This window comes from Orycteropus afer, unplaced genomic scaffold (genome assembly GCF_000298275.1).
Source record: "Orycteropus afer afer isolate SDZICR_OR568_19922 unplaced genomic scaffold, OryAfe1.0 scaffold00005, whole genome shotgun sequence".
NCBI lineage: Eukaryota > Metazoa > Chordata > Mammalia > Tubulidentata > Orycteropodidae > Orycteropus > Orycteropus afer.
Genome location: NW_006921592.1, coordinates 10137727 through 10147391, shown reverse-complemented (window position 1 = coordinate 10147391; position 9665 = coordinate 10137727). Strand labels below are relative to the sequence as shown.

Below are 9665 nucleotides of genomic sequence, written 5' to 3'. Positions count from 1 at the left end.
TTCCTTCTGAGGAGTGGCTGGTGGGTTTGAACCACCAGCCTTCTGGTTAGCAGTCAAGTGCCTTAGGCACTATGCTACCAGAGCTCCCAAACTGGTGAAGCAGGATATATTTTGATCATAAAACTTGAGACAAGTTTAGTCTTCTGAAAACATGCAATATTCTTGGTAGTTATAGACTTTTGCTTTTATTTTTTGGAAAAAAACTATGATATTTCAGTTTAGATAGGGGAAATATCACACAGGTTTACTGAAACTAATATAAACAGCATCTAAAATATTTCTCTTGAACACCTTGTCATTACACAAAAAGAATTTGTCAACTAGGAAAAAGAAAAATTATATTGCTTTTTTGAAAGCCTGTATGTTTTTTCATCTGGAAGGAAATGCTTAAACTTGTACAATAAAATTTAGTTTGTGTGCATTATCTGCCTAGCTCCAAAAAGAATTCAAAGTTACTACAAAAATCCATAAAGTGCAAAAAGATGAAAAGAAAGGAAGCAACTAGAAGAAGTGGTAAGAGAATATGAGATTTTTTCTCTAGCAAGCCCTTTTGGTAATTTTAATGGCTTAATATATTCCCACTCCAGCTTTATGGGACAGTGATTCTAAAAAAGGTCACCATCATAGTTTAAAGTGACAGACTTCTTTTCTTCAAACCAGAAGCGTCTGCAATAATGGTACTCCTGGCAAAGGCATAGCAGGAGGACAGCAAGGTGTGCACAGTCCATCTGTTTTTGCTACTCTTTAGTTTTAAAGTATATTTCAATCAAGTGATTCTTTATCCCTCCTCCTAATACTTAAGATATTAAATTTTTAAATAATTTACATTTTGTTGAAATGCCTATTAGGTTGATTGGATAGATTTTTTAGTAAATCCTGCCCTTGATTATAAAAATAGAGCATGGTCTATGTAGACATTGCTTGTAAACAAACAAAACATCTAGAACATACAGAAAATAAGAAAAAAGATGACTTAAAATTTTACCAGTCTAAAGCTATAATTTTTTATATTTGGTATAGTAGTCCCTTCCAATACATTTTATGTAGCTGAGATCATATTGTATGTAGCATTCCATATACAGTATTTTCCTTCATTGGAGTTCATAAGCATTTTCTCCACAAGTAAAATTTCATAAGCATTATTTATAATGACTGCATGCTATTTCACAGTATGCAAATAGCATAATTTATTTTAACATTCCCCTGTGGGATTTAGGTTAATCTTTATAAAACAAATTGCGGCAAGGTTAATGTGGCAAATTCCTCACCTGGGAGGAATTCTTAGGTAGATCAAAGCCTCATATTTTCAGGCAATAAATAAGCTTGAGAGAATTATAACAATGTGCTGTTCTCTCTAGCTAGGAAACATTTTTAAGAGAAGAGGAATATTATTTTTAAGGCAAGATTACTTAAGGTAAGTAGTATTACAGATATATTCAGAGACATTGAAGTAATTGATCTATAGTTTCTTGAGAGAAAATGACATTAAATTAAGAAAATTATATTTAACGTTTTTTTGTCAATATTAATGCACTCATTTTTTCCTCCATTCCTTCTTTCTTTCCTTTTTCATCCTTTCTTTCCCCTTCCTTCCTAGTCTCCTCCCTTCTCTTTCTTTCTTTCCCTTTTTCATTTGTGTGTTTTAATGTTTATGAATCCTTTCTGGAACGAATCTAAGTTGAGCTGGCCTGGGAGTGCAGCTCTCCAGCTTCCTTCTCACTGAGCATGCGTTCGCAGGAATAATACAAACACACTGTTGGTGAAGGTGTTGGCAGGATTGGAAGAAGCTCAGGTGGGAAAGCGTATTCTAACTCATTCTTAAAATGAGGCCAGAGTAATGAGGTCTGGTGACTTATAAGCAAAGCTTGGGTGCCTTATGCACAGACACACACACACACACACACACGCACACAAAACACACAAAACTGTTCCTTGTGGCAGGAAAAAGCTATTTGGATCGAATTAAACACAATCAAAATATCTTCTTAGTAGTATTATTTTTAAAATAGTTTCATGAATAGTAAGTTAGTATTTTTGAACTTTTTGATAATTGTACAGAACCTTTTTTAATAGGCATTCTCAGAATGGCTGTTCAGTATAAAGAAATGTTACTATAATAATACAATTATAGTTCTCAAATGTTTTATTTTCTGCTTACTGATATATATGCATATCATGTCACTGTGTGTAGATCATATGAATATATTATGGCTGAAGACTTAGAATTTGAATTTCATGGACCATGCTAAAATTCAATAAAACTGTATTTGCATGCAAGGGGGAAAGAGCAACATGTGGCTTAAATTTTCCTTAAAATACACAGGGGAGAGTTAAGGGGGAAAGTGATTGGGACAGAGTACATCTGGAATTTTGCCAAAGTCATACCATGTAAACAATGCTTTAAGATTGAATTTGAATCCCAGGCAAATCTCTTCACTCTCACCTAAAAGGTATAAGTACCATGTCAGCGTTGAAAGATAAAGTTAATGGAAATACCTTGAATGAGCAAAATGAGAATGTTGGGCTTTATGAAACTGTTTTGCCCTTTGAAATTCAAGGCCTTTCCATCTACATTCGAATGCTCACTCTGCTTATTCACCAGTGAAGAGGTTATCATTGGCTTTTGAAATAATTTCTTTACTTTCCTGTGTTCCAGTATAAACTCCACCTTGACACTACATCCCAGGATTACCCAATAAGCAAGGTTAAGCACCGGCTTACTTGTACTTCTTTACTAATCCGTGATGAACAATTTCATATCTTTATATCAAGCATTCTGTTTTAGGTTTGGCTGGCATCTGTCTCTCTCCCAACCCTGCAACACCTCCCAAAAGAAAGCCTCTTTACAAATTTACAGTCCCTGCATCCAGTAGGCAAGGTAAGAACAGGCTTACTTGTGCTTCCTTACTCCAATCTGTAGTGAACAGTTTGATATGTGGAACTGTTCACTACAGATTAGCAAGCAAGTACAAGTAATACGTGCAACTATTCCTTAGAGATTAGTAAATAAGCACAAGTAAACCCGAGCTTACCTTACTTATTGAGTAATTGGTCCCTGCCCACATCCCTGTGAAGAATCACAGACACCAGTCTGGTTAATACTAATACCACTTCAAACTCTTATCACATCATCCAAGTCTGAACATGCCCCCATACAATCCTTTCTTCTCATTTCACAGCTGGGTACAATATAGAGTGGGAATTCTTATCCAATGGAGGATCCAAATCCCATCATGATATGCAAGGCTGTCTGTATAATTTTGTGTATATCAGAAATGGCAGTTTTGTCAGGTGAAAAGTATTTAAGGGGAATCAGTGGTTTTGATGATCAAAATTTCTTCTCCTAAATCATTCTGTTTCCCTTGTCTTCTGGAGTCTCTCTGTACTCATGCCAAACAGGCAAATGCCACCCTTGAGTCCCAGGAGATGTGTTGATCAGCTATTAAAAAAAACCCAAAGCAAAGATGCTGGGAGTTCAGCAGTGCCACTTCCAGCTAACTGGCTCTGATTCCTGAGGATGTAGCTAGCCCTCCTCCCTGTCTGGACTAGTGCCAGTCTACTTAAGGAGATAATTGACCACAAGCCAGCCTGACTGACAGGTTTTCTAAGTGCCAGATGCCAACTGTACCAATTCCAGCCTTTGCAGGAGGTCCTGTTCTCCTTGGGACCACAGCTGAAATAGCTTTGTCCTTCCTCAGCCGTTAGCTCTCTTCTCAGCTTCCCAAGGAAATATACTCATACAGATCATTCCAGATTGGTTTTTCTTCTATAGTTATTTTAACAACATTTACAAGAAAACTTTTCTTTCTCCTCATTGATTCTACTTACCTTTCTCAGGGTTCTATGCACTCATTCCATTAAGTGGGACATGGACTGCAGCATTTTCTATCATCCTGGAAACCAGGAGCATTCATATCATCACCACCAGGGTTTAGCTTTGTTGTTGTTATGTGCTGTTGAGTCGGCCCTGACTCATACGACCCATCCTTGGATTTCCCAGGAGGTATCACTACAGAAGTAGATTGCCCAACCTTCCTTCTGAGGAGTGGCTGGTGGGTTTGAACCGCCAGCCTTCTGGTTAGCAGTCAAGTGGCTTAGGCACTATGCCACCAGAGGTCTACCAAAGGTAACTTCTATTAAAATTATAAATTGAGATTATTATTATTTTTTAAGTGCCCTCACTCCTGTCTCATATATGTCCAGACTTATTTTCCCTTTATTCCAACATGTATCTAGAGAGTTCCAGACTACCTGTGAAATCAGATTAGATCACAAATTTTGTTCAGTGTAACCAAAACATCATGGTTAATGAATTATTCTCATACTAGTTTTAATGATTCTCTGCGCTTGCCAGGACATAATTTGTTAATGGCTTTACTCCTATTAACACGTTGAAAAATAAGCACCTAATCGGGCTCCAATGACTTTGAGTGAGTGTTTTTTGGCACATGGATATAAGAATCTGATTCTGGTGTGGGTAGTGAACAGGGGCCTAGAAATCAACCAGTCCTTGCATCTTGCAGAGGTCTGTGGAGACTAATACTGCTGGGTTCCCACCTTGGCCATGGGGGCACCAGCTGTTTGTGGAGATGAAGGGATTAACAATGCAGATATGGTTCAACAGTAGACCCTCCCCCCTTAGTCAAGAGCAGCCTTTAGGGTCGTGTTGAAGGCTGTAATTGGAGCCTCCCAGTAGTACCTAAGACATTTGACTTCTAACCAGAAGGCTGGAGGTTCAAACCCACCAGCCACTCCTCAGAAAGAAGACTGGGCAATGTACTTCCCTAGACATACAGCCTTGGAAACCTAAGGAGGGGTCCCTGTGAGCTGGAATTGACTCCAGGGCACTGAGGTTTTTTGGGGGGTGCGGTGGGGTGGGCTGCGGGTATCAGAAAGGAGCCCTGGTGGCCCAGTGGTTAAGCACTGGGGGTTAATCAAAGGGGGAGGGCATTTCAGTAGCTTTGGGAGAGAAACATGTGGCACTCTGCTTCCTAAAGATTACAGCCTTGGAAACCCTATAGGGGCAGTTCTACCTTGTCCTAAAGGGTCCTAGGAGTTGGACTTAGTCTATGACCTGGGTTTTGGTGTTTTGGAATCAGAGCTTCAGCAAAAAGCCCCTCCCCCAAAACACAGCCCTTCCTTTGGTTATCAAGGACTTCTTCCTGGATGAAAAGTTGAGTAGAATCATCACTAAGCATATCCTATCTTTCTCTTTACCATAAAAACAAAACAACAGTGTTTGCCCACCACTGTGGTAGGGGGAGTTCCACCGCGGGGACTAGATTTAGGAGAAGGGTGAATGAGGATCAATTCTTTATCCTTCTCAGCGTCTGTGACCCACAGGTTCCTCTCTTCCAGAGAGGCTGTCACTTGGGCCAGTCGTCAGTGCCCGGTGCCGAAAGCCCCTTTGGGCCGCTCCTCTCTCCCAGAAGTGGGACCACGGGCACCGCTAATAAAACACATTGGACCTTTTGGGCAAGTGGGGAAGAAATAAAGATCTTCTTTTAAAGAAACCCGTGGGACTCACAATCCCCTTCTTGGGGCCCAGTGACGCGCTCACCCCCACACCCAAATAAGGTCCTGGGCCGAAGCTTCCAGTCACCTACTCACGTGGAGGAGGCGACTCCTAAGTCGCGCCAAATTCATAACCCCCGTGTCAGTGTCTTCCTATCCCTGGTTTCTCTCTTTCAACAGCTTTGGCCAAGTAAGGAAAACCCTGTAGGCAAATCTTGGAGCGTTACAAACCAGAAGAATGGGATGGACTCCCGAATTGTTTTGAGCCCTCCAGGACGCCTTGGCCACAACTTAGTCGCACGCAGCATGAGACCTGTAATAAAGGATGTGTGGAAATACCCATTTTAAAAATGTAACAGAAATCCCCCCAGCGTCATTACTACCTACAGGTCATCTGTTTGGCTCTTTGTGTTTTTCTGATGGAAGGTCAGAGGAGTTTGAGCCTGACTAGGAAGAAAGAAGCTGGTTCACGATGAAGCTTGGTCCAAGGGTCGAGGGCGGAAGCAGGACAGCGGTTCTGGGGGGCCCGGCTGAGACTCGGACACCCAGCGGCACCTCAGGGTCAACTCCCAGCGCAGCTGCGCAGAGGTTGAAGCCTCTTGAAGAGGTTGAAGAGGTTCGCGGTCCCAGCTGCCGCTGCCCCAGGCCCCACCCGGCGCCCCGCGCAACAGGTCCGGTCTGGCACCGTTAAGGACGGCGGCGGCGTCAGCGGCAGAGTCTGGGACCGGCCCTTGGGTGAAGGGGACGCTGCAGGGCACCCCAACCCGCGGACAGAGAGCCCTGGGCCCCACTCAGCCCGTCAGTCGCCTGCCTCCGAGGACCTCAAGCAAAGGAAAAATGTGGTCAGTGGTCGTGGTTGTGACATATGGAGATGAACCTCAGGTAGGAATAGAAAAAATTCACTGTTGCCAGGTTTTGCTAACTCACGTTTTAGCATTGAGATGGACTAGAGCTCAGGTAGGGAATTATGATAAAGATGGGTCGAAAAGGGATAATTGTGTCAGTGGATGAAAGGAGTCAGGAGCAAACCTGTCCCTCCCGGTGCCTGTGAACTCACCCCTGTGAAGTTCTAAATTTATGAAAGAAAGGGTTTTGGGACGAGGAAAAGATCTGCAAAGTCCCCTGACCCTCCAGTGGACACGCAAACCGCGGCCTCCTCTCATGAGAAGCGAGACACTTTCACACCGGCATGGGCACATCCAGAGAGAAGCTTTAATGGAAAACACCGCGTACAATACCCGCAGACATGAAGAACCTGTCACAAAGTCACAACCCGAACGCGGCGTGGACGAAAGCCAGCAGTGACATAGAGGCAAAGGGCGGCCACCTCCTCCTCACTCCGCCCCCCTTCGTTCCTAAAAGTTTGTTTAAAGTGCTATTCCCGGGGCTCAGAAAAAGGGGGGAAGGGACAACAGCAACAGCAACAAGGCAAGTTTCTTTTTCATTCGCGAATTGACACTGCAGAATTCTCCGGAAAGACCAACGGGCCCACCCAGAATACCGGCGTGAAGGCAGTGGGCAAAGGCGATAGGACCATGCCCTGCTTCTGTCCGGAGGAGGCTGGAAGAGAACGACCACGGAAGGCTCCCGTCAGCTTTAGAGCAGAGGTGCGGGTGGCGGGGCAGGTTTCCCCTGTATTCATAAGTTAGGGAAACTAAATTCCGTTATGGGTTTTTTTTTTTTTTTTTTTTCCCCAAAAAATTCAAATGGAACAGATCACGGGAATTCACCTTATTCTTGGGCTCCTTAACGCTCTCCTCTGATTGATATACAAATTCATTTCACGCAGAAAGTCGCCTTTATTGTCTTTCTTTGGTTGTGTTTCCCGAACTGAACTTTACTTTTGGAATCTGAGGCTTTGCTCTTGAAGCCGCTGACATTCTCTTTTGTGCAAACTAGTTCCTTCAGCGGCTCTTTCCATCCTTCTGGACTCCCAGGTCAGAGCCGAGGAACTTAACTGCATTTCCCAAAGATTCTTCGTGGAGTTCCTACCCCCCAAATGCGACTTTATTCATGACACTGTGTCGTCGCTCATTTAACTGACCAGGAAAATAACGGTATAAAACACTTCCTCTTTTCCTCAAAATGAAAACGAGTTATCTATAGTGAATAGCAGTTTCTCTTGAATGTTCTCCAGAGGTGGCTGCTGCCCGGGGAAGATATCAGCGGAGAGCAACTCGGTGGCTGACATCTGTTTTAGAGCCACTCTCTGTTGTCCCCCCCCCCCCCCCTCAGGTTTAGCTCCACTAGCTTCTGCTCTCAGCAATAAGGGTCGGAATCCGTTTCCAATTTGCCAGGGAATGAATGAGGCCTTCCCCCATCATCTTCGCTCCCTCTCCCCATAACTTAATGGTGTATAATATTAATTACAGTAGAAACTCTTACCTGAAAATTGGCTTTCATTAATCGGATTGTACTACATAGTATAAACACGCATACCCACAGTGCTGTATTTTCAGACCATTGGAGAACCCACTTTTCCGGTTTGTCTGTTTCAATACTTTCCTTTCCCCACAAAGGCTCGCTTTTGCCTGACCGCGCGAGTCAAAACACCCTTTCTCTCCGGAGGCTGGTGCTGTCCCGGGCCGGGCCTCTCCCCACACGTTCGCCTCTGCCAGCCCGCCAGACCCCTAGGAGTGCACTAGCACCGAGTGCAGGGCGCTGGCCTTGCTCTCTGCAGCACTTGGCGCGGTGGGCTGCAGAGAGGCTGCCGGCGAGGCTGAGGCCGCAGGGCACACGGTAGACGGTGCCGGGGGCCGCGGAGCCGCAGTGGGGACGGTGAGCGCCGGAGGGAGGGCCGCCACGGGCGGCAGCGCAGGCGTAGGCTTGATGGGCACTGGCACTGCAGGCAGGCTCTGACTTGTCGAGTGGCACAGGGCCTTGACCGGCACCCCGAAGGCCCCATACTCCGGGCTCACAGGGACCCCCGCGGCTGCAGCCGCCGCAGCGGCCGCGGCCACCGAATCCATGACACCGACGTGCGGCCAGACGGAGCTGACGACGTTGCCGAGTTGACCTGGCACGGGGTAGCCCAGGTGGTGCATGACAGACGCCAAGGGCAGCCCGCCGGCCTGCAGCACGCCCTTGTAGTCCCGACCGATGATGTTTTCGATAGCGAACGGGTGCTTGAAGCCCGACGTGGAGGCGGCGGCGGCGGCGGCGGCGGCGGCGGCGGAGCCCAGCCCGTAGGGTGGGAACTGCGACAGGCGCCCCACACTGCCCACCGCCGCCGCCGCCGCCGCCGCCGCCGCGGCAGCCACGGCCGCCGCCTCCTGCATCTTGCCAGGGTGGGACGGCTGCGGCGGCGACTGCTGAGGTAGCTGCTGCGGGGGCTGTGATGAGAGGTGCGGCGGCGGCTGCGGGGCGGCAGGCGGCTGCTGGTGGAAATAGTGCACCGTGTGCGGCGGCGGCGGGGGCGGCGGCGGCGGGGGCGCGTGGTGGTGGTGGTGGTGCGCGGCAGCGTGGTGGTGGTGGTGATGGTGGTGGTGCGCGTGGTGCGGGTGCAGGTGCCCTCCGGGCCCCGCGCCCGGCGCGCTCTTGCTGCTACCCGCGTGCAGGTGAGCGTGGTCCGCACGCAGCACCTTGAAGCGCTTGCGGCGTCGCAGGAAGCTGCCGTTCTCGAACATGTCGCCGCAGTCGGGGTGCAGCGCCCAGAAGCTGCCCTTGCCGGGCTGGTCCGGCCGCCGCGGGATCTTGATGAAGCAGTCGTTAAAGGAGAGGTTGTGGCGCAGGCTGTTCTGCCAGCGCTGCGTGTGCTCGCGGTAGTAGGGGAAGCGCTCCATGATGAACTTGTAGATATCGCTCAGCGGCAGCATCTTCTCGGCCGAGTGCTGGATGGCCATGGCGGTCAGCGAAATGTACGAGTAGGGCGGCTTTTGGTCGCTGTAGGAGCTCTTCCCTGGCCGCGGCATCGCCCCCAGAGCCTCCACCGCGCTCTGGCCTACGGCGGGCCTCAACGTCGCTGGGAATCGGGCTCCCGAGGCCTGGCTGCGCTCACTACGCCCACCGCGTCCGCCCAGTCCCGCCACCCCGCCCTCTCTCCCGTTAGGCTCGCTAGCGGTCCTTCTCCGCGCTGCCTCAGGTCTCCTGGTTTGAGTTCTCGGGGCAAGTCACCTCTCGAAGGCTCGCAACTCCTGACCCCGACGGTCGAG

General features: G+C 47.7%; 1 protein-coding gene across 1 annotated transcript; it reads right to left on the bottom strand.

Moving 5' to 3' along the window:
- Positions 1–8144: 8144 nt before the first annotated feature.
- FOXB2 (forkhead box B2) lies at positions 8145–9425 on the bottom strand. Its single transcript, XM_007938577.1, has one exon. It carries the CDS (start codon positions 9423–9425, stop codon positions 8145–8147), a length of 1281 nt encoding a protein of 426 aa, XP_007936768.1.
- Positions 9426–9665: the final 240 nt, after the last annotated feature.